Genomic DNA, 25,637 nt, shown 5'->3' with positions numbered 1-25,637 from the left:
ACAAGAACAATGAGGGAGAAATATTCAAAGATCTATGAACCTTTTCATCTGAATCTCTATACAAAAATGTAACAGAATGCATTGAAATATTTTATTTGGATATTATTTAGGGTTTTCTTTTGGTAGAAATTAAAGAATCTTTAGCATCACCTCTTGTAAGCTGGAAGAAATCAAATCTTGATATAGACAAAGGGATTTTTTAGGCTTGGCAGAGAATGATCAGCCACATATAGTTTATTTAGTAGCGAGAGCAGGAAGAGCCGTACTGCTGAGAGTGAACCATCAGAGTGGAGCGTGAAGCGCAGACTCTGAGCTAAGCTACGCAAAGATGCATTTCTGCACAATCACAGCTGGAAGAGCAGAGTTGATCTCACAGTATGGGACCATTCCGGGTTATTTTCTCCCCTGCTGCTGCGCTGCCATCATCCATCTGTGCTCCTGCGGCATGTGCAGGCAGGATCAAACAGGACGCAGCTGCTTAGCAGATTACAGCACAATGATGCATTTTAAATGTCTGACAGACCAACCGCTAAATTTTATTTAGTCTCGTCTCGTTGACGAAATCGTACACCTATGAGCCATCAAGATCAACGTTTAGCTCATCAGTATTCGTTATCGTCATGAAAAAAGGGAGCGTCAATGAAATGATTTCACCATTGTTGACGACAACGACACTGGTGAGGACAGCTATGGAGGGAATGCATTCTGTGTTTGTTTTCTGTGAAAACTTTACAGTTGTTTCTCTAGGTGACTGTTAGGATTGTTCTTATTTATGATGTGTGAGTCCATTAAACCCTAATAATACCTGCCTGTTAAGTGTCAGAACTAATATTTTACCAAGTAGTTTCTCTAATTGAGACAGTTTCTCTGTCAGGATAAAAAGTCATCTTCATTCTTGACGTGGCACAGATGTACAGGTGCTGGTCATAAAATTAGAATATCATGAAAAAGTAGATTGATTTCAGTAATTCCATTTAAAAAGTGAAACTTGTATATTATATTCATACATTACATACAAACTCATATATTTCAGATGTTTATTTTGTTTAATTTTGATGATTACAAATGACAACAAATGAAAATCTCAAATTCATCATATCAGAAAATTAGAATATTGTGAAAAGGTTCAAAATTGATGGCCCCTGGTGCCACACTCTAATCAGCTAATTAACTCAAACCACCTGCAAAAGCCTTTAAATGGTCTTTCAGTCTAGTTCTATAGGCTACACAATCATGGGGAAGACTGCTGACTTGACAGTTGTCCAAAAGACGACCATCGACACCTTGCACAAGGAGGGCAAGACACAAAAGGTCATCGCTAAAGAGGCTGGCTGTTCACAGAGCTCAGTGTCCAAGCACATTAATAGAGAGGCGAAGGGAAGGAAAAGATGTGGTCGAAAAAAGTGTACAAGCAAGAGAGATAACCGCACCCTGGAGAGGATTGTGAAACAAAACCCCTTCAAAAATGTGGGGGAGATTCACAAAGAGTGGACTGCAGCTGGAGTGAGTGCTTCAAGAACCACCACACACAGACGTATGAAAGACATGGGTTTCTGCTGTCGCATTCCTTGTGTCAAGCCACTCTTGAACCACAGACAGCGTCAGAAGCGTCTTGCCTGGGCTAAAGAGAAACAGGACTGGACTGCTGGTGAGTGGTCCAAAGTCATGTTCTCTGATGAAAGTAAATTTTGCATTTCCTTTGGAAATCAAGGTCCCAGAGTCTGGAGGAAAAGAAGAGAGGCACTTCATCCACGTTGCTTGAAGTCCAGTGTAAAGTTTCCACAGTCAGTGATGGTTTGGGGTGCCATGTCATCTGCTGGTGTTGGTCCATTGTGTTTTCTGAGGTCCAGGGTCAACGCAGCCACATACCAGGAAGTTTTAGAGCACTTCATGCTTCCTGCAGCTGACCAACTTTTTGGAGATGCAGATTTCATTTTCCAACAGGACTTGGCACCTGCACACAGTGCCAAAGCTACCAGTACCTGGTTGAAGGACCATGGTATCCCTGTTCTTAATTGGCCAGCAAACTCTCCTGACCTTAACCCCATAGAAAATCTATGGGGTATTGTGAAGAAGAAGATGCAATACACCAGACCCAACAATTCAGAAGAGCTAAAAGCCACTATTAGAGCAACCTGGGCTATCATAACACCTGAGCAGTGCCACAGACTGATCGACTCCATGCCACGCCGCATTGCTGCAGTAATACAGGCCAAAGGAGGCCCAACTAAATACTGAGTGCTGTACATGCTCATACTTTTCATGTTCATACTTTTCAGTTGGCCAACATTTCTATAAATCCTTTGTTTTTATTGGTCTTCAGTAATATTCTAATTTTCTGATATGATGAATTTGAGATTTTCATTTGTTGTCATTTGTAATCATCAAAATTAAACAAAATAAACATCTGAAATATATGAGTTTGTATGTAATGTATGAATTTAATATACAAGTTTCACTTTTTAAATGGAATTACTGAAATCAATCTACTTTTTCATGATATTCTAATTTTATGACCAGCACCTGTAATGCTGAGGAATTTATGGTCATAATCATGGTCCTGTGCCCTAAAGTGTGTGGTCTGAACCTAGTCCTAGTTAAAAATAAAAATGTGGTTCTTAAAGCTACAGTGTGTAATTTTCAGCGACATCTAGCGGTCAGAGTGCAGACCGCAGCAACATGAACATCTCCCCCCCACCGCTTCTCCCCCCCAACAGTACGGCGAGCGTTACAGGACAAAATGTCTTCCACGACGTCCGCATCACCTACCTTCTCAAGTGATGAGGTTTGTTTACATAGATAATTTTACTTACTTGTGGTAACTGCAGGGGACATGCCTACGAACCGGGAGAGGATATGCTGTGGCCAGGATCCAGCTCACTGTGCGTAATGGGCGAGCGTAATGGGCGATCTCGCAATCGCTAGTTTGTTGGCTCTGCGCTGCCGTAGCGCAAAGATGTCTGCCTCCATGGCTGCGAGACCCGCTCCTATGTAATTATAAATAACGAATTCTAAGGCAACGCAAATATTAAGGTTAAGAGGCTGAGCTCGTAGATGATGATAAATAACATAGTTATGTATAATATATTACATTTCTGACTGTATATCCCTGTAATTATTACACAATGTAGCTTTAAGATGAAACTGTTGTTCAAATAAATGGTAACTAGAGAAATCTGCCAAACTTTTGGTGTCCAAAGAGAATTCCATCAGTTTTTTCTGAATCTAAGATCAATAAAAATATGTTTTCAGACTTTAATGTTTTTAATACATGCCTTCCTTAAACCATTGCATGTGCTCTACAACTTTATGTATGGATATTATTTTGTCTCGTCAAAATTACATTGGGAACCTGCGATGTACTGTAACATATTTATTGATAATTTATTTTCAATTTATTGAAAATTAATTGGTGACTGAAACGCATTCCATGCTTTATGTAATTGATTGATTAATCACATTATTTACTTGTTTTAGATATTTAAAATGGTACATTTTCAGTCAAAAGACAACATTCTTTTTTATATTCACATTTCTACAGTTTGCCTCTGAAAGGCTCTGCTTTAGTGTGTTTTTGTCTCTCAGATTTTATACCAAGGTAACAATCATTCTGTTCACTGTTTGGAAAGTGTTGCACAGCTCTGACTATTCCTGAAGGCAAGGAAATCATTCTGTGCCTGCTGTTGTCAGAGTATTTGAGTAATTATTTACACAGAGAGTCTTGGCATGTGCAGAAGGGCCAAAGGAAGGGTAATAAAATGACTTACAGACCAAAGAAGGAGGAGAGTGGTGAAACAATCAAGTATGCAAGAGTGCTACTATTGAGACTAATTTCCAAGCAGAGATCATACTCAGGAGAAACAGGCAATGGTGGAGCCAAGGAACCTTGGAAGGTACCTGGTTGCAAATTAGAGGAGAGTCAACAAGGATGCTAAGCTCAAAACTCTTCTTTTTTATAGTTAGAGTGGTTCAGGTTATCCTGAGCTTTCTCTGTAGTCTGCTGAGTTTGAATGAGGCCGATTACGTCACAGCACGGCGCCAAGGTCTGTTTGGATTACAAGGATCCTTGTAAAATGCATCCCTCTTTTTGCCCATAGTGACAGACGGGTCCTGTGTATCCTCCGTAGCCTTGGATATCTCATGATTCATTGCGAGTCCAAGCAAGCTGGATGCTCAGAAAAAAACGGGAAATGGCGCTGAGCAGTGGTGAATATTCTAAGTGCAGTTTAATATAATCTAAGTCAGATTATATTAAGTCGGTGGAGAAGTTTCACCAACCTCGAAGGATCCAGTTCAGGTAGGCCAGGTCTTTGAAGGATGCAGCATTTATAATCGAACATGCAGTGGTAATCTCTCTTCATTTTCCAATAATACCACTTAGAGCTCTAGACAGTAATTTCTACATGACAAGTTCTTAAAGTTTTGATGTCTTTACTTAGAAATAAAAGGGTTACAAAATCAGAAGGCGCACGGTAAGAAAACTTTATGCTCCCTTGGGCAGCTCTGACAAAACAGGCCCTGCATTCTCAGATACATCACTTTAAGGGGCAGTCATCAAATATTTTTTATATCAATAACCGTTTTCTTAAAACTATGAAATACACAATGACATGAACTAAGAATGAAACAAAATATAAACTGTACCTATTTCTTGCATATTCTTTTCTTTTCAGCTTTATGGCTCTTACAGAACACACCCAACATGCTGCTATATTCTTAGGCTGCCTGAGGACATAATGACAACTACTCAGCCTTTTTTCCCCCAAAAGTTAAAGCTTAGTGAGTTATTTAAACATTGTTCTGTAAATGTTTATTTTCAAGTTGATCCTTCCCACTATCATCACAACCCCAAACCCTTACAGGGGAACAGAAAACAAAATTCAGTGGATTGTTTTTTAGCTTTAACTTTTTGGCAAATATGGTTGTGTTGAAACGTTCACTCCACCAGGAGGTGCAAATAGGCACTACACAGAATAGTTAATTAGGGGCAGAAAATCCTTTCCATCTAGTAACTGCTGGTGTAGTTGTAATTACACACCTCAGTCACCAGATGGAGCCAAAGAGCAATTAAAGGTGAGCAATAGTTCCTGCCAAGTGTTGTGGTTCCAGTTTGTGGGGTTAGTTTGTTTTCTTTTTCTGTTCCACCGTTCGTCCACCAGATGGTGCCATCTGGTTACTCCTGTCTTGGAGGGCTTGCCTACATGTCTCAACTACCCACACCTGCAACAAATCTTTAATTACCTCAGAGGAGTACATGAGCAGCTGACTGTCATAACCTCTTTGCCAGAGTGTATGGATGGATGGATGGGTACTCTAGCCCCTCTGAGATTTTGCGGAGTCATGCTCCGATCTTTTCTTTTTGAATTCATGCTCTTACCTTTTTTTTATTGTGAATCTTCGGCAGGAAACCTACAGATCTTCTGGGATTTTTCACATCCTTCCGGAAGAAAACCTCTCGAGACGCTAAGAGTTCCAGTACTAAACTCTCTGCGCTCCAACCACATCAAGATTTTCTGTTGACAGTTTGCTCATGTGCCCCCATAAACTTACCTGTCCGCCCTCATACGACTTGTCCACCTTCAACCAGCCAAGGCCTCCACAAACTGCAACCTGTAACCAGCCTCCAGCAGCTGGTTCAAGTAAGAGCATCAGTCTTCTGCATTTTTTCCCCGCCAAGTGTGTGAACTCACCTTTTCACTCTCTCCTTTTGTGCAGTCCCACCTGGATTCCTGGCCGCTGGACCAACCAAGCTGATCCGGTTTCTGTCTTTTATTTAAAGGGGAAAAACTTTGACTATCTCTCTGAGTGTTTCTGCAGGTGGGCAAGAAGCATTAGACCCATCATGACATCTAGAAGATTTCTGTAGCAGTAGAATACACTGGACACCAGGTAGGGGACTGTGTATTCCCCTTAAGAAACCTGTGTGACACTCGGTTCACAAAGTCTCAACATAACAACTTTATTCTCGTAATGTTACAACTTTATTCTTGTAATTTTACGACTTCTCGTAATGTTACGACTTAATTCTGGTAATGTAACAACTTTGATCTCGTAATGTTACAACTTTTTTCTTGTAAATTTACAACTTTATTCTTATAATTTTATGACTTTATTGTAGTATTTTATGACTTCATCTTGTACCACGTAATTCTACGGCTGTATTCCCGTAATGTGACGACTTTTTTCTCGTAATTTTTTGACTTCATCTCGTGATTTTACGACTTTATTCTCGTAATATTACAACTTTATTCTTGTAGTGTTACGATTTTATTCTCTTAATTTTACAACTTTGTTCTCATAATTTTATGACTTCATCTTGTAATTTTACGACTATATTCTCATAATGTTACGACTTTATTCTTGTAATGTTCCGACTTTATTCTTGTAATTTTACAACTTTATTCTCATAATTTTACGACTTTATTTTCGTATTTTATGACTTAATCTTGTAATTTTACGACTATATTCTCATAATGTTACGACTTTATTCTTGTAATGTTCCGACTTTATTCTTGTAATTTTACGACTTTATTCTCATAATTTTACGAATTTATTCTTGTAATGTTCCGACTTTATTCTTGTAATTTTACGACTTTATTCTCATAATTTTACGAATTTATTTTCGTATTTTATGACTTAATCTTGTAATTTTACGACTTTATTCTGGAAATTTCACAACTTCATCTTGTAATTTTACGACTTTACTCTCGTAATGTTACGACTTTTTTCTTGTAAATTTACAACTTTATTCTTGTAATGTTACGACTTTGTTCTTGTAATTTTACGAATTTTTTCTTGTGATTTTATGACTTCATCTGGTAATTTTATGACTTTATTCTCGCAATTTTGTGACTTCATTTCGTGATTTTACGACTTTATTCTCATAATATTACAACTTTATTATCACAATTTTATGACTTTATTTTCGTAATTTTATGACTTAATCTTGTAATTTTACGACTTTACTCTTGTAATTTTACGACTTTACTCTCGTAATGTTAGGCTACAACTTTTATTCTTGTAATGATATTGTTAGCAGAAGTGGCTACACAGCAGCTAGACCCGGTATCCCAAAGGATATATTTCGGCAGCAAAACAAGGACTCCACACTCTGGTTGCGTTTGTGCTCTGAGAGAGGAGGGGCGGGGGCACACCCGACCCACCTGAACTCGGCTTTTTATTAACCATACCACGTGACAAAACCAGTTCATACATCACTTCTATTTACAAATCTGTGAAATAAAAACATAAATCAGATCATAAACCTCAACACCCCCACTTGCTTTGACGTTAATCCTATTTACAATCAATAATATTTTAAATTACATTCCAAAGATAAAACTGTCAAACTTGACTAACTTGAATGTCGTTACTGGTTTGGTTAATACATCTGCTACCATCAGTTCTGTTGGACACTAATACAGACTGACCTTGCCATCCCTTACAGTTGATCTCACAAAGTAGTATTTTATGTCAACGTGTTTACAGCGCTGTCTCTTTACAGGGTTTTGGGCTATTGCTATGGTCCCTTGGTTGTCTTCATAAATTTTAGCTGGTACATATTCATAACAGTCAATGTTCTTAGGTAACTGTATCAAATATAGACATTCCTGAATTCCCCATTTAGACAAACTTATACAATAACCAGTTGTATAATGGCGATATTTTACATCAGCTGCCCAGTCAGCATCACTGTAGGCATGCAATCCTAAATTTTCATCCTCACATTTTTTGTAACACAACACAGTTCCTTTTCAGAAGAGCCTTTAAGGTATCTTAACACATGTTTCACAGTAGTCCATTGTTGTTCTGTTGGTTCTGCAAAGTACTGTGACAGCTTACTCACTATAAAGCTTAAATCAGGTCTTGTACAAGACGTCAAATAAATGAGGCTGCCTACAGCTTCTCTGTATTTTGCAGCCTTGTCTATCCTTTTCCCATCATCATTATAGTCCTGTTTCTGTTCACAAGGAGTAGCTCTAGGTTTGCAGTCCTGCATGTCAAACCTCTGCAGTATTCTCTTTACATAATTTTTCTGAGACATTTTTACAGTTTCCCCCCTGTTCAAAAATTAATCCCAAGAAAATATTTCAGCCTTCCCAAATCCTTCATTTTAAATCTTACCATGAGAACCTCTTTAACACTTTTCAGTACTTTCTCATCAGTAGCAGCGATGATCAGATCATCCACCCATACTATAAGTATGTATGACTTTATCTTTTTCCGTCTGCCTGGTGTAAACACAATAATCTGCTGGATTTTGCACAAACTTGTTTTCACAAAGATAATCATGCAGGTTATTGTTCCAGTTTCTCCTTGCCTGTTTAAGACAATATAATGATTTATTTAATTTGCACACAACCCGTTCATTTCCGTTTGGTTCTTCTTCATAACCTTCTGGTTGTTCCATGTATATCTCACGATCTATCAATGCATGGAGATAAGCGGTTTTAACGTCCATTTGGTGCAAGATAAGGTTTTCTTGTGCTGCTTTCTGCATCAAAACTCTAATACTGGTCAGACTTGCAGTAGGAGAGAAAGTCTCTTCATAATCAATACCCCTCTTCTGACTAAATCCTTTTGCCACGTATCTAGCTTTGAACTTGTCAGTTCCATCTGCAGGAAGTGTTGTTAAAGTGAATGTATCGTTTTCTCTAAGAGATAACATTTCTTCATCCATTGCTTTTTTCCATTCTTTTGAGTATGGAGAATGTACAGCTTGTTCAAATGTTAAAGGTACGTCACACAGAAGCCTGTAGCAATAATCAATATTTGTTAACACTAGGTCGTCGAGTTCTTTTTCTGTTACATATTCATTCGGGTAATTTGGCCTTTTTCTTAGCCTAGAAGGGTAACGCTTTGTATCTTGATCTGCATCACAAATGGCATCATCTTTATTTTCCGCCTCTAAAAGAGTAGCTGGACTCTTTTCAAGTATTTCTTCCTCCTCTGTGTATTCCTCCTGTTTTGGCTCTTTAAACTCATCTGTTTGTTTTGTGATCCTATTAGGTATGTCAAACTCATCTTCTAATATGTCAGTTTGTGTCTTTTGCTCCATCACATTTTTAGTTAAAAACTTCACTAGTCTATGTTTTAAGACTTTACCTTTGTGAGGTAAATAAATTAGGTAGGCTGGGCTGTTTTTGTCATATCCTACAAAAATTCCTTCCTCACATCTTGAGTCCAGTTTTCCTTTTTCTTGTTTGTAGGCAAAACAGGCTAAACCAAACTTCTGCATCCTGGATAAATTTGGTCTTTTCCCACGAATCATCTGATAAGGGGTTTGCCCTGTACGTCTATTAAAACACCTGTTTCTTATTTGGGCCGCTGTCTGAACTGCGTATACCCACATTGTTTTAGACAAGTTGGTCTCTATCAGCATACATCTCGCAATGTCAAAAAGTGTACGCCAGTTTCGCTCTGCAGTGCCATTTTGCTGTGGCGAATACGGGGCTGATGTCTCGTGTCTAATGCCATGTTTACTCAGTAATATTTGGAAAAGCTTCCCAGTAAATTCTGTACCATTATCGGACCGTATACATTTTATCTTGCCGTAGGGCGCTGTGTGTGCAAAGAATTTTTCTGTTGCCTGCACAGTATCATTTTTATATTTTAGGAAATAGACAAAAACTGCACTTGAAAAGTCATCGGTAAATGACAACACATATCTGTAGACCTCTCTGGACTGTGGATCTATTGGCCCGGCTAAATCTGTGTAAACCAGCTCTAATGCAGCTCTAGCTCTTTTATATGGTTCCCTGTTCTTCCATTGGGCAAATTTACCTTGAATACACACTTCACATTGCTTTAATTGGTTTTTCATTATTACCTTTTATGTTCATTCCATCAACAACACCCTGTAAGTTTTGTATATCATTATAATTACAATGCCACAAAATTTCATGCCAGGTTTGCATGTCATAAGAACCTTTACACTGGTCATCGCATTCATTACTCACAGTTTGTAGATAGTACAGTCTGTTGTGCTCTTTGATGGGGAACTTTGTTCCATCTCAGTGTACCAAAGCATCTTGTCCTTGCTTGAAGATCACTGTTGCCCCATTTTTTGTGGCTGCTTTTACAGAAAAAATGTCTTGTGGATAAGAGGGGATGTACAGTGCCTGCTTAAGAATTGTCTTGTGGTGTCGCCCCCTGCTGTCCATCAGAGACACCTCTGCATCTCCTCGTCTTTTCGCCACTCCATTGCATCTGGTGCCATCAGCCAATTCGATGCAATGTGTCTCGGGTTTGAAGTTGTCATCAAAATCTTTAAATCTGCCAAGATCTGCTATGATATGCGAGGTTGCTCCGGTATCCACCATCAGACCTTTGGGTTTGGTTCCATCACTCCTCCCAATCTCCTGGTCAGCATCACTCAGCCAGAAAACATATTCTTTACCGTCCTCTTCTTCAGCAGCTGTCCACGCCACATCCTGTCTTTGCCTTCTCCTGCATTCATCCTCTCGGTGTGTGGAGTTTTCACAAAAATTGCACCATTTCCTGCGGTGGCACATTTTAGCTCTGTGTCCCCGTTGTCCGCATCTGAAGCACACCTGGTTGACGCTGTCTGTTCTCCTGTCATTCATCCGCACCTGTGCATGCTTTAGGCTTGATTGGACCCGTGCTTTCATGACGTTGACCGCCGCGGCAGCCGTGCGTATTCTCTCTGTGTCTTCATAACTCCTTAATTTGCATTTAAAGTCAGAAAAAGTCATTTTATCTTCACTTTGTGTGACATAAATGATGAATGGTTTGAATGACTCTGGCAGTCCTTTCAGAATCATAGTGATAAGCAGGCCATCACTCATAGTTTCACCTGCATTTCTTAATGCTGTTATAGCGGCCTCAGCTCTAAGAACATAATTTGTCACATCTTTGCTGCCAACTTTTTGCAGTAAGGTAAGTTCTGTATATAGACTGATAATGCGAGGTTTATCCTTGCCCGCATAAAAGTCTCTCAAAATCCTCAGAGCCTTCCGTCCATCATCAGCAGCTTCACGCATTATTAGCGATAAACTTGTATCATCCAGGAATTGGATAAGCTCCGCATACGCCTCTGCGTTTTTCGTGTCTTCATCTTCTTCTTGTCCGTCTTCCTCTTCTTTCTTTACAACTACGTCCTTTAATCCTTGTAACCGAAGGTGGCCAAGAAACTTTGCCTCTCCACAGCTCGTACTTCTCCGCATCTCCGTCGAAAGCCAAATGTGACCACCGGTTACTCCCTTCTGTAGTTCTTCTGTTCATGGTGCTGTGTGTTACGTCTTTCCTTAGCGGTGGTTCACCTGCGCTTCTGGTACTCTTCACTTGGGTCTCTGTGTGTACCTGGGCCCATAACCTGTTAGCAGAAGTGGCTACACAGCAGCTAGACCCGGTATCCCAAAGGATATATTTCGGCAGCAAAACAAGGACTCCACACTCTGGTTGCGTTCGTGCTCTGAGAGAGGAGGGGCGGGGCACATCCGACCCACCTGAACTCATACCACGTGACAAAACCAGTTCAAACATCACTTCTATTTACAAATCTGTGAAATAAAAACATAAATCAGAGCATAAACCTCAACAGTTACAACTCTATACTCATAATTTTACGATTTTATTTTCTTAATTTTATGACTTCATCTGGTAATTTTACGACTTTATTCTCGCAATTTTGACTTCATCTCTTAATTTTACGACTTTACACTCGTAATTTTACGACTTTATTCTCGCAATTGTGTGACTTCATCTCGTGATTTTAAGACTTTATTCTCCAAATAAAAGAAAAAAAAAATCTCTAGAAAAAAGAAAAAAAGATGTTCACAGCCCCTCCTGTTAAAAATAACTTATTGTTGTCATGAAACACAAAGAGCTTTAATCAGGGATTTTATTATTCTCTTTAAATGCATTTAGATAAATAGTTTTTATTGCTGATATTATTTCGCTCTTCCTGGTTCTGCTGGATTCACCAAACTTGGTCCGTTCCTGGAAGGAGGCGGGGGCGCCGCTACTTCCGCCTTACTTCCTGCCCATGAAGAAAACTAAAACATTAAACCAGACGCCGGCGGTCCCTCCGAGTTAACCCGGTCTCTTTGCTCCGTGTGGGTTCTGCTCGGCTGCCGGTGGTTCTGGGAGCCAGCTGGGGCCCTGAGGAGAGTTTGGAGCCATGGCTGAGCGAGGAGAGGAGGGAATGGAGGCCGCTGAGGGCGGAGAAGGTATGTGGGTTCATTAGGGATTCATTCAGGAGAACCAAGGGCCCGAACCTCCAGGATCTCCTCAGATCTGAACATGGAGAGCACAGAGGGGCCCCGGCCCTCCGCTCCGGTTCTGGTTTCATAAACTTCCCGGTGAAGTTTTCAGAGGCCCCATAGGAGCGCCTCTCTGCTGCTTTTCTACAGGAAAACAAACCAAAGAAGCTCAGATTCCAGAGGTCAGAAACAGGAAGATGTTTGCTGCTGCAGGCTGGGAATAGAACCTACAACCTCTGCTTTCCATGATTCCTGGATTATATCTGCAAGGTTTATTGATGCAGGCCAGAGCAGAACAAGAACAGCTGATTTAAGGTGATTGAAAAAAGAACAGATATAACTGAAACAAAATGCTTTCAACTAATCAGTAGAGATCAAAGAAAAACTCCCTTAATGGTTATAGCTGTTTATAAAAATACAACGTGGAGGTAACTTTCTTTAAAAGACAGTTCACTCCATATTTTGAAAGATGTGGTTTCTGTGGAAGAAGATAATGGCAATAAAAAAAACGTTTTCTTTTTCATTTTGAGTTAAAAATGTAAAAAAAAAAGAGTCACAATTCTGACTTTTTTCCTTTATTTAAAAAAAAAAAAATCAGATAACAGTTTTTTATTTTTTCCAGTGACCCTAATAATAACTCTTCTTTGGACAGGGACGGATTTAGAAAATGTGGGGCCCTAGGCAAAGACAGGCAGGGGCCCCTCTGAATGGAGAAGACAACACATAGAACAAACCCAATATATAGATAGAGAAATGTTAATAGACTAGACATCCATTATCTGTTCTAGGTTTTGTCCCTCTCTTCTTGTCCCTTTTCTTCTTGTTTTCCTCTCTATGTTTTGTACTCAGCTGACTTTTCATGCTGTCTCTAAAGGAATGAAAGATTTTTTCCAAGCACTAAGCTCACTTAGCTGATTGCTCCTTCCTGTGTTTCCAAAAAGGCCAAAGTAAATAACCCAGTCCTTCTTTTCACTGTAGACAAGCCATGATCTGCTTATCTGTTCTCCATTTTTCATTTGGATGAAATAATAGCTACATGAATCATGACAGCAGACAAGATAGAGGAGAGCAGGAGGCGGGGTTACCAATCTACTTGCTCTGGAGAGCAGAGTTCGCTGCTTTTAGATGTTGTCTCCAAAGTCTCCAGTAGCAGAAAAAAGTCTCTAGATTTGGCGCTAGGAGCTTTTTAGAAATCAAAGTGCTAGAGGGGTCTGAAAAGTGGCTAAATATAGCGACTAAAGCGCTAAGTTGGCAACACTGCTCTTTGCAGTGTTTGTTTTCAAATGGTTTGCGGCTGTCTGTTTGGACCTTTCTGAACATGTGCAGCAAATGGACTGATCCAATATGGTGGACACTGAAGGGGGGGGGGGCTGAGACACACTTAATATTAGCAGCGTTCTGATGGCATTTTAGCCAAAGGATTTTTATCAAAAACTTAATTGGCTGTAATCAACGTCTGCAGAGTATTTCAATGTTTTCTCCGCAGCCGTCCCCGTTGATGTGACCCACAGATTTACGCTGTCAGTGATTAAACTGTGACGAGGTGTGAAGCATTCACAGCAGTGGCAGATCTATAGTGCTCTATAAATGATGCACAGGTAACACTTTCTTTCACATTACAATAATAACCATGTAATAACACGGTAATGACAAAGCAAATCACACTATAGTACTTTGAAACAAGAAGATTTTTTGAGGGGTAATTACCTCAAGATGAAGGTACATCATTTCAAAATGATAACCTGCATGTAATTATTATAATTGTTTGTAACAATGTTAATTACCACTAGATAACAACATAATAGTTTCTATTATCGGCCACCAGCTACCAACGGCTTACAGAGTAAATTGGAACCTATGATCAGGCAAGTAAAGCATTATAAAACTGAACTCAGGTTACATATAAATAGAAGTTTAGTAGATTGGCTTGCTGTCTTCTAGGTTTATTTTTCTGTTATGTAACAAGCAATAAACAGCATTTTACCAGGTTATAACTCATTCATTTATTGCTGTCTGCTCAATGAATATGAGTTACTGTTAATAAGGGTTACAAATCTATCAGGTCAGACTTCGTCTTTCTGCCTAAAATTTGAAGCACAGCGCATACCAAAATTATTAGTTTTTCTTGTTCCCTAGTAATAAAGTGTAACTTGCTTTGTTATTACAATGTTATTATATAGTTATTAATGTACTCTAACAGAAAGCATTACTGACACTGCTGGAGGACATCAGTAACAGGAGAATTAACAAGTCCTCAGGGTGCACCCAGGTTTGCCACTTCTACTCTTAGAGCGGAGCTCTTCAACAGGGGGTCTGTGACCCCTAGAGGGTCCCAGAGGTACTGCATTGGGGTCGAGAAAGTATTGGATGATTAGACTTTTTTTTTATATTCCCTGCTGCAATTTTTCCACTGATTGAAATGTCTTTAAATCCACAATAACATGAATTGAACAGACTGTAGTAAACAGATAAATGGAGGCAGAAGATCTCTTTCAGTCATCAATGAACACATTCAGCGACACACAGGAGCTCATTCAATCTGGGCACAGTTTCATTCACAACACCTGTCCCATCAACCAGGAATCAGAAATACTTTAATAATCCCAGGGAGGGATTACTTTAGTTACATTACTCCATCTGGAATAGAGTGACTATAGGACCAGTTTTATTGTATTCAGACCCTTTGCTGTGACTCATATTCTATTCAGTTTATTTCCATAGCGCCAATTCCGATCATGTCATCTCAGGTCACTTTCCAGTTCACCAGATTATCCAGTCAGATTGATTCAAAGTTTTCTATCTAAGGAAAACCAGCTGATTGCATCGACTCATTGACTCTTCAGCAATCCCTCACACTAAGCATGCTTGTAGCGACAGTGGAGAGGAAAAACTCCCTTTGAACAGGAAGAAACCTCCAGCAGAACCAGGCTCAGTGTGAGCGGCCATCTGCTGAGGCCGACTGGGGTTCAAGGAGACAGAAGCTGACATAGAAAAAGAAGCATAGATACAAAAGGCAACTGTCAACCAGCTCCACAGGCGGCCCTGTCCAGGAAACACACAGCCAGGCAGACGAGCTCCGAGCCAGCTCCATGTCAGAGGATGAAGGATGTTTAAGGCTACGTTCACCCTGCAGGCCTTGATGCTCAATTCCGATTTTTTGTGAAATCTGATTTTTGTTAACTTTATGTTGCCGTTTATATTTCCAAATATATGCGACTTGTATGTGATCTCCTGCGTGAACTGCAGTCATATAACTCAAGTGTCCTGCATGCGCAGTGGAGGACGTAATGACATCACAGGGCAGCGTGCTCTGTGTTTACGGAAGTAAACATGGATGGTAGTGCTGGAGTTCATCTAGCGATCTAGCGATTCGCAATATTAAAAACTGAATATTTTCAAGACGGTTAAACATAAATGCTGCTCTCTGCATCATCATCCTCCATGATTGTTGTTTTGCTTCCTGCTTCTGTGTAGCACGATGCAGAATAGTGACCTTTGTCGGGTATTAATGGCGTTCAGGTCCGATGAATCTGAACCTGGCCGTTCAAACACAGGTTCCTGTTTGAAAAGGTCAGATTCGTATCGAATTCAGGACCACAGAGCCAAGCAGCCTGGGTCGCACTGGAAAAAATCTGACTGTGTTGTTCAGACTGCCATGGATCACTGCAGGCTGCAGTGAATACATGTAACACATGTAACATGTAAATAGAGTTCTATGGGCCCCCCAGGAACTTTGGGCCTTAGGCAACTGCCTAGTATTTCTTAATGGTAAATCCCCCCCCTGGATCCTAGCTGCTGCTAACTTTTAGTTTGTTCTGTTTTCGTGGTTTGCTGAGACACGGGATCCATTTGGAAGCAGTTTTAAACGAAGTGTCTGGTTATTGTGAAAAGCTGCTGCAGCTTCATCCTTCCTGTAAATCCTGCAGCTCCAGGTTCTATCTGCATATTCAAACACTACAGCCGATGCATGCCTGCATCTGACGGCTGCAGTGCAGCTGCACCAGCTGACGGGGTTAGGATGAGGAATGGTTTCTATTTATATGAAAGGTGGTGCTAAATAGGACAGCAGTAGGTCCAGTTTTCAGGGTCTGTTCTTCTCCAGCCGTACAACAGCCAGCAAGCAGCCTGAGGTCAAGCTAAGCTGTTAATGTGCTTCTTTCAGACGTCATCGATGATCCCATCTTGGAGCAAGGAGTGGTGGTGCTCAGGGGGTGAGTTTCTTTCCTCAACATCTTTCTGTTCTCTTTGTTATGAATCTAAAAGGTCTGAGAACAAGCAGCCAGACAAAGCGCCATGTTTGCGGCGCATCAGGGAGGTCCGACCGGACTGGATCCTTTCCCTGCTGCTGTTCTCTCCACTGAGTTCATCAAACCGACATAAGTCAGGGTTCTCAGGGCATCCTGGCTTATTTACGCCTCAGCTGGGTTTCACCAAGGCAGTAGGACATTAGTTGCCATGGTGATTGGCTGGTGCAGATAGCTTGCTCCACTCCAGGCTAACAGCCAGGCTCAGTTTATAGGTTCAGTCAGCGTCACACTAATGACAAACCAATGGGTCATTAATTCATGTTTTTTTTTTTATCAATAAACACAGCTAATCTATTAATTTCCTAATATATTCAATTTTATTCAGTTCATTTCTATAGCACCAATTTACAACACAAGTCATCTCAGGTCACTTTATAGAGACAGTTCAACCAGATCATCCACTAAGACTGGTTAAAAGTTTTCTATCTAAGGAAAACCAGCTGATTGCATCGACTCATTGACTCTTCAGCAATCCCTCACACTAAGCATGCTTGCAGCGACAGTGGAGAGGAAAAACTCCCTTTGAACAGGAAGAAACCTCCAGCAGAACCAGGTTCAGTGTGAGCGGCCATCTGCTGAGGCCGACTGGGGTTCAAGGAGACAGAAGCAGACATAGAAAAAGAAGCATAGATACAAAAAGCCCGGTCCAGGAAACACACATCCAGGCAGACGAGCTCCGAGCCAGCTTCCATGTCAGAGGATGAAGAGAGCACATCCAGTTAGTCAGTCAGAGAAACAGGACTACACTGGAAAACAGGCCAAGCTCCAGCATCTAGAAACAAAGGTGTTGATGGCAGCAGCACAGCTGATATTTCTCTCCAGGATGGAGTCACAGCCAAACAGGAACAGACCAGATGAAGCTACTATGAGAAAAAGCAGAGAGAGCAGAACGTTAGAGATTGAACTAACAGATTCTGCAGGGTGGGAGAATAGAGATAGAATGATGAAATGGGGGTCCCTATGTCCTCCAGCAGTCTAAGCCTATAGCAGCAGAACTATAGAGATAGCTCAGGATAACCTGAGCCACTCTAACTAGAAGCTTTATCAAAAAGGAAAGTTTTAAGCCTAGCCTTAGTATATATGTTACACAGTCGTGTCGTTTTTGTTATCCAGGAGTAGTTCTTCAATATAACATGGATTAGGCCACACATCACAGATGCCCCCTTGAACAACTGATTATCTTTATTTAGATTAGTGTTTGTTTTTTAACAGCAGCAACAGGATAGAGCCTGTCTAATCAATGGGCGGAGCCCAAAACCTGAAGTTCTGGTTGATTAATGATTGAAAACCGTTTTTCATTTTGCTTTCTGTATAGTTCCTTGACTCTGGGGAGATCAAAGCCAAGCCTTTTCCTGTATCTGTGTCCTCCACCTGATCTAACCTGATGGATCTCTTTGTTTGGGGGCGGGTGGATATTTTCTAGGTACGTGGTAGAGCGTATAAACACGGAGGACCCCGACCGCCATGTGGTCTCTGAGGACCTGGGAGGAAGGCCGCATGAACTGGATGACCCGGAAGTGAAGGAAGTGGTGGATCAGCTGTTGAAAATAGCAGATGACCTGAATAGAAACGCAGAGTTCCAGCGGTAAGCGGTTAGCTCCCATTAGCGGTCAACCCCACCTCAATTCAATCAATTCAATTCAGTTATTTATATAGCGCCAAATTCACAACACATGTCATCTCAAGGCACTTTACAGTTCAACCAGATCATACAGTCAAATTGATACAAAGTTTTCTATCTAAGGAAAACCAGTTGATTGCATTGACTCATTGACTCTCCAGTAATCCCTCACACTAAGCATGCTTGTAGCGACAGTGGAGAGGAAAAACTCCCTTTGAACAGGAAGAAACCTCCAGCAGAACCAGGCTCACCTGTTTATAGAGCACTGATCCACAGCAGATGTTGTCTCAAGGATCGTCACTGCATCAACCAATCTCATGTTAGCAAGAAACATAGAATTAATTCCTATTAAGTGTTTGGGAAAAATAAAACTCAGTGAAATAGATGCAGGCGGCTTAATGTCGTCATGCATTTGTACTCGATGGCTCGAGTCAGTTTAACTATCTTACTAACTTATCATACCTGGGAAAACTTGAGATACATCGAGTATATTCGATATATTGCCCCCTCCTACAAAAGATTATGAAAAGTTATTAAAATGAAAATCATTCTATAAAGCAAAGCTCTACTTAACGAGTCTGTGCAGCATCTAGAACCAGAACAGATGGAGCATGTTCATCTAACAGGCCATCGTTAGCCCTGGCTGCCGCGGACGGGGCCAACGTTAGCCCTGGCTGCCGCGGATGCGGATGGGGCCAACGTTAGCCCTGGCTGCCGCGGACGGGGCCGACGTTAGCCCTGGCTGCCGCGGACGGGGCCGACGTTAGCCCTGGCTGCCGCGGACGGGGCCGACGTTAGCCCTGGCTGCCGCGGACGAGGCCGACGTTAGCCCTGGCTGCCGCGGATGCGGAAGGGGCCGACGTTAGCCCTGGCTGCCGCGGACGGGGCCGATGTTAGACCTGGCTGACGTTAGCCCTGGCTGCCGCGGACGGGGCAGACGTTAGCCCTGGCTGCTGCGGACAAGGCCGACGTTAGCCCTGGCTGCCGCGGATGCGGACGGGGCCGACGTTAGCCCTGGCCGGCGTTAGCTCTGGCTGCCGCGGATTTGCACAGGGCCGACGTTAGCCCTGGCTGCTGCGGATGCGGAAGGGGCCGACGTTAGCCCTGGCTGCCGCGGACGGGGCTGCCGCGGACGGGGCAGACGTTAGCCCTGGCTGCCGCGGATGCGGACGGGGCCGACGTTAGCCCTGGCTGCCGCGGACGGGGCTGACGTTAGACCTAGCTGACGTTAGCCCTGGCTGCCGCGGACGGGGCAGACGTTAGCCCTGGCTGACTTTAGCCCTGGCTGCTGCGGACGGGGCCGACGTTGGCCCTGGCTGCCGCGGACGGGGCCGACATTAGCCCTGGCGGACATTAGCCCTGGCTGCCGCGGACGGGGCCAACGTTAGCCCTGGCCCACGTTAGCTCTGGCTGCCACGGATGTGGACGGCGCCGACGTTAGCCCTGGCTGCTGCGGAAGCGGACGGGGCCGACGTTAGCCCTGGCTGCCGCGGACGGGGCCGACATTAGCCCTGGCTGCCGCGGACGGGGCAGACGTTAGCCCTGGCTGCCGCGGACGGGGCCGACATTAGCCCTGGCTGACTTTAGCCCTGGCTGCTGCGGACGGGGCCGACGTTAGCCCTGGCTGCCGCGGACGGGGCCGACATTAGCCCTGGCTGCCGCGGACGGGGCCGTCATTAGCCCTGGCGGACCTTAGCCCTGGCTGCCACGGACGGGGCATATATATATATATATATATATTTACTACTGTTTAAAAGTTTTGGGTCACCCAAACACTTTTGTGTTTTCCTGAAAAGTCACACTTATTCACCACCATGACCCCACAAATGTGATGCTCCAGAAACTCAATCTGCTCAAAGGAAGGTCAGTTTTGTAGCTTCTGTAACGAGCTTAACTGTTTTCAGATGTGTGAACATGATCGCATAAGGGTTTTCTAATCATCAATTAGCCTTCTGAGCTAATGAGCAAACACATTGTACCATTAGAACACTGGAGTGATAGTTGCAACTCCAGCAACTATCACACTGGAGTCATAGTTGCTGGAAATGGGCCTCTATACACCTATGTAGATATTGTACAAAAACCAGACATTGGCAGCTAGAATAATTCAATTCAATTCAGTTTATTTATATAGCGCCAAATTCACAACACATGTCATCTCAAGGCACTTTACAGTTCAACCAGATCATACAGTCAAATTGATACAAAGTTTTCTATCTAAGGAAAACCAGTTGATTGCATTGACTCATTGACTCAAATACAATCCCCCACACTAAGCATGCTTGTAGCGACAGTGGAGAGGAAAAACTCCCTTTTAACAGGAAGAAACCTCCAGCAGAACCAGGCTCAGTGTGAGCGGCCATCTGCCGAGGCCGACTGGGGTTCAAGGAGACAGAAGCAGAGATACAAAAAGCAGCTGTAAAAGGCGGCCCCGTCCAGGAAACACACAGCCAGGCAGACGAGCTCCAAGGCAGCTCCCATGCCAGAGGACGAAGAGAGCACATCCACTCAGTCACGGTCAGAGAAACAGGACCACACTGGAAAACAGGCCGATCTCCAACATCTATAAACAAGGGTGTTGATAGAAGCAGCACAGCTGATGTTTCTTTCCAGGATGACGTCACAGCCAAACAGGAACAGACGAGGCAAAGCTACTCTGAGGAAAAGCAGAGAGAGCAGAAGGTTAGAGATTGAACTAACAGATTCTGCAGAATAGGAGAACAGAGAGAGAATGAAGCAGAATGATGAAATGGGGGTCCCTATGTCCTCCAAAAGTCTAAGCCTATAGCAGCATAACTATAGAGATAGCTCAGGATAACCTGAGCCACCCTAACTATAAGCTTTATCAAAAAGGAAAGTTTTAAGCCTAGCCTTAAAAGTAGACAGGGTGTCTGCCTCACGGACTAAAACTGGTAGTTGGTTCCACAGGAATAGAATAGACTATTCTGTTCCACAGAATAGTCATTTACCACATTAGCAATGTATGGAGTTTGTTTATTTAAAGTTAAGACTAGTTTAAAGTTATCTTCATTGAAAAGTACAGTGCTTTTCCTTCAAAAATAAGGACATTTTAATGTGACCCCAAACTTTTAAACGGTAGTGTGTGTGTGTGTATATATATATATATATATATATACGTTACCCCGCCTGTCGCCCATTGACAGCTGTAGACCCCTCACGACCCCACTTAGGATTGATCGTGTTAGAGGATGGATGGATGGATATATCTATATTTAATTACTCTAATATTAAATATTTTTCTCACAAATATTTTCTAAAAAATTTCTGCTTGTATATGTAATGGTCAGAGTGTCAATTTTGGGCCTCCCTGCTGGCCATCAGGTTTAGCCCAGCTTCAGTTTCATGGTTCTGAGTAGGTGGACCTCAGTGTCACTTCTGTCACATTTCTGGTTCTTAACGACCCATTTTCCTTCTGCCAGGCTCATCAACCAGGTTCAGCTAAACTGCGCCAAGGAAGTCTTCATGATCGTGGCCAGAAGCATCTTTATGGACGGCATCAACTGGGGGAGAGTGGTGTCTCTCTTCCATCTGGCCTACAGACTCATTTACAGGGTAACTTCCTCTTTCCTCCGTCTGTCAGATCAACAATCCGGATGGACAACAGTCCTACTGAAAGAGCTGTGTTTCCATTTTGGTGATAAAGTCTTAATATTATGATAGGGAAGTCATAATATCATGAGTAAAATGTCAGTTCCAGATTGAAGTGGCTTAGATTGGTCTCATTGCTCAGGCTGCAGGTTGCTTCAGAGGATCGGCTCTCTGGTCTTGGTTTCAGCATCTCCACTAGGTGGCAGCAGTTTGTATCAGAAGATTTTAAATCCATTCATTTTTCTTTATGATGAAACCCTGATTTCCAGTTATGAAGGATGAGAATGTTACTTTAATATTCATGTTTGTAGCCTTTAACCAGGGGCGGATTTAGCAAATGTGGGGCCCTAGGCAAAGACAGGCAGGGGGCCCTCTGAATGGAGAATACAACTCATAAAACAGATTGATTCTCCAGATAGAGAAATGTCAATAGAAAAGACATCCATTATCTGTTCTAGGTTTTGTCCCTATCTCCTTGTCCCTTTTCTTGTTGTTTTCCTCTCTATTTTTTGTACTCAGCTGACTTTTCATGCTGTCTCTAAAGGAATGAAAGATTTTTTTCAAGCACTAAGCTCACTTAGCTGATTGATCCTTCCTGTGTTTCCAAAAAGGCCAAAGTAAATAACCCAGTCCTTCTTTTCACTGTAGACAAGCCATGATCTGCTTATCTGTTCTCCATTTTTCATTTGGATGAAATAATAGCTGCATGAATCATGACAGCAGACAAGATAGAGGAGAGCAGGAGGCGGGGTTACCAATCTACTTGCTCTGGAGAGCAGAGTTCGCTGCTTTTAGATGTTGTCTCCAAAGTCTCCAGTAGCAGAAAAAAGTCTCTAGATTTGGCGCTAGGAGCTTTTTAGAAATCAAAGTGCTAGAGGGGTCTGAAAAGTGGCTAAATATAGCGACTAAAGCGCTAAGTTGGCAACACTGCTCTTTGCATCGTTTGTTTTCAAATGGTTTGCTGCTGTCTGTTTGGACCTTTCTGAACATGTGCAGCAAATGGACTGATCCAATATGGTGGACACTGAAGGGGGGGGCTGAGACACACTTAATATTATCAGCGTTCTGATGGTATTTTAGTTAAAGGATTTGTATCAAAAATATAATTAATGTGCAGAAATAAGGAATATTTGTATTAACCATACATGGAAACTGTTTTATGGGGCCCCCAGGAACTTAGGGGCCTAGAACGCTGCCTAGAATTGCCTAATGGTAAATCCCCCCCCCTGCTTTTAACCACTGATGAAGATTCTCATCAAATTAAGCTATTCCAGCCTTTGGTTGAGGGAACATTCCAGAAACATGAAGCTCACGTCTAGCTGATGTCTAACCCTGCTTTGTTTCCAGGCTCTGACCACCAACCACCTGGAGAACATCCGGATGGTGACCAGCTGGGTCCTTCAGGTGATCAGAGAGCTGCTTTACCCCTGGCTGGTGCAGCAGGGAGGATGGGTGAGTGATTGGACCTCCCCCGCTTGGCGTCTAGCTCCATCTGCTGATCAAAGCTGCTAACCTGCTCCCTCTTGGTGCTCTAGGTTGGCGTGATCCAAAGCTTCTCCCGATGGAGGACTGCCATCATTGCTGCGTCGGTTGTTGTCATAGCAACATTTGTTTACTACAGATCGAAACGCTGAGAGCCGCAGCCTTTCCTGGAGACATGCAGGATGCTGACAAGGACAGTTCCTCCAACTTCAACAATCATTCCTCAACCTGAAATAGTTCTGAAATCGATATATAAATGTGTTTAGATGGATAGATAGATGCAATAAGTGACCTGGTGCAACACTGAGGTCTGTCCTGCTTCAGTGCTCATCACATCAAATGTTAGCATCTAACTTCTGTTTTCCTGATTGGAGATCCTGCAACCATCAGCTGTGTGGGAGCTTGCTGCACAAGTTGGAGGTTCTCCTGGGTTTCAGTAAAATACAGACTTTATGGTAGCTAGAATTAAGCCTGCCGGCTTTGCCGTTTAATCTGACGGACCTTTATGGGCATGGCTGCAGCAGCGGCTGAAAGCGCTGATCGTTTCTTTCCCCGTTGAGAACTGGGCACCAGAGTTCACCTTTTCACTCCATCCTTGCAATGAAAATCTCAGGGAGACATTTTCTAATGAATCCTTATTAAGGTGTTTCTTTTAATAAACAGAGATGCTTTAAGGTGCAAGTATTTAACAAAGCGGTTCCAGTCCTCCTTAGGTGGGTCTTCTGCTGCTCAGGGATCACTCGGTTAAAAAGTATTTTAAAAGATAAATTTCATAGAGGATAAATTTGTTGCAAGTTTTTAATTTGAAAATAAATGAGACTTGAACTGCTGCAGATCATTTCATTGTGGCAGAACTACATGGTGTGAACTTTTTTCTGCTCACTGATTGGAGGAGTCTTATTTAAACCCCTAGTTTTGATTTAATCAGGCCTGATCACAGACCTCTGAAACTGCCCAGAGGCCTGAACCACGAAGCAGGATTACTGTGTTTCAGGGATTACTTTTATTTAATTTTATGTCTGCTTCTGTCCCCTGACTGGGGTTCAAGGAGACAGAAGCAGACATAGAAAAAGAAGCATAGATACAAAAGGCAACTGTCAACCAGCTCCACAGGCGGCCTCGTCGATAAAACACAAAGCCAGGCAGACGAGCTCTGAGCCAGCTCCCATGTCAGCGGATGAAGAGAGCACATCCAGTTAGTCACAGTCAGAGAAACAGGACTACACTGGAAAACAGGCCAAGCTCCAACATCTAGAAACATCTCTATCTTCACTCCTGAGGGGCATGCAGTGACATTAAAAACACTTGGAGCAGCTTGAGGCTGCAGCTGACTGTTGGATGGAACGCTAGCTCACCAGACTAGCATAAGCGATGGGACTTCAGCTTCTGTATCCATCAAAGCAAATTTCTTAAAGAGTTTTACGGTTTTGATGTATCCCCGCTATCATCAGTGTATTAACTGCTAAATCAATTCAGTTTATTTCTATAGCACCAATTCACATCATGTCATCTCAGGTCACTTTCCAGTTCAACCAGATCATCCAGTCAGATTGATTCAAAGTTTTCTATCTAAGGAAAACCAGCTGATTGCATCGACTCATTGACTGGAAGGCAGCTGCGCTGAAGCTCCAACCAACCCTGTGATGTCACCGCTCAGACTACTGCAACATGACGGTGCCCCGCCAGAAGAGAGAAATCTATGCAGATAAACCCTCAGCCAGTATTCAGGACTAAAACCTGAAAGAGGAGAACATGAAGTCAGTGACAGTAAAATCCCAGCCAATAGCTGTCTAGAGGAGAGAAAGTGTTAACCACTGAAAGACAGAACCAGGAGGATCATCTATACATGAAGACAGCAGCTCAGCCAATATCCTCCATCTGGACAGAACAGCAGGTGAGATGCACCTGCTATAAGAGAGCGAAACATTTCTGCTCCCGTAAGGTTGGGCTAAACCAGGTGAGGAAAAGGAAAACTAAAAGAATGCTTAACTTTAAGGTTTACTGTAGTAAAGTACCAACTTAAAATTTAAAGTATTAAAAGCATATATGGGTTTGTTAACATTTAAAAATAAAAAAAGGCTGGTAGGATGCCATAATGAAAATATTTTCAGGGATTCACATGCCTGTAATGTTAGGTAAGCCTATGGCAGCATAACAACAGAGATGGAATGAAACAGAGTGATGAAAACATTGAAATAAAATTTGGTGTTTATGCATCCATGATATACATTGAAATTTTAAATAAATTTTTTTTTCTCCCAGTTTTAAATCTAAAGTGTTTTTTTTTTTTTTTTTTATAGAGAACAACAATTGTTCAGTTTGGTTTATAGACAATTTCCTGATTCCCATATTTTCTCAAACACCTGAACTGATCTTTTGTTCTTTTCTTTCTTT

At 42.2% G+C, this 25,637-nt stretch overlaps 1 protein-coding gene across 1 annotated transcript; it reads left to right on the top strand.

Annotated features, from left to right (window-relative positions):
* Nucleotides 1–11,980: 11,980 nt before the first annotated feature.
* On the top strand, nucleotides 11,981–23,932 carry zgc:153993 (uncharacterized protein LOC767645 homolog). Its single transcript, XM_038276846.1, has 6 exons — nucleotides 11,981–12,191; nucleotides 16,387–16,435; nucleotides 17,955–18,116; nucleotides 21,593–21,725; nucleotides 23,109–23,213; nucleotides 23,297–23,932. Exons 1-6 carry the CDS (start codon nucleotides 12,143–12,145, stop codon nucleotides 23,393–23,395), a joined length of 597 nt encoding a protein of 198 aa, XP_038132774.1. The 5' UTR covers nucleotides 11,981–12,142; the 3' UTR covers nucleotides 23,396–23,932.
* The last annotated feature ends 1,705 nt before the right edge of the window (nucleotides 23,933–25,637 follow it).

This window comes from Cyprinodon tularosa, unplaced genomic scaffold (assembly GCF_016077235.1).
Source record: "Cyprinodon tularosa strain WSP-4 unplaced genomic scaffold, ASM1607723v1 ctg1280, whole genome shotgun sequence".
NCBI lineage: Eukaryota > Metazoa > Chordata > Actinopteri > Cyprinodontiformes > Cyprinodontidae > Cyprinodon > Cyprinodon tularosa.
This window is presented reverse-complemented; position numbering and strand designations above follow the sequence as displayed.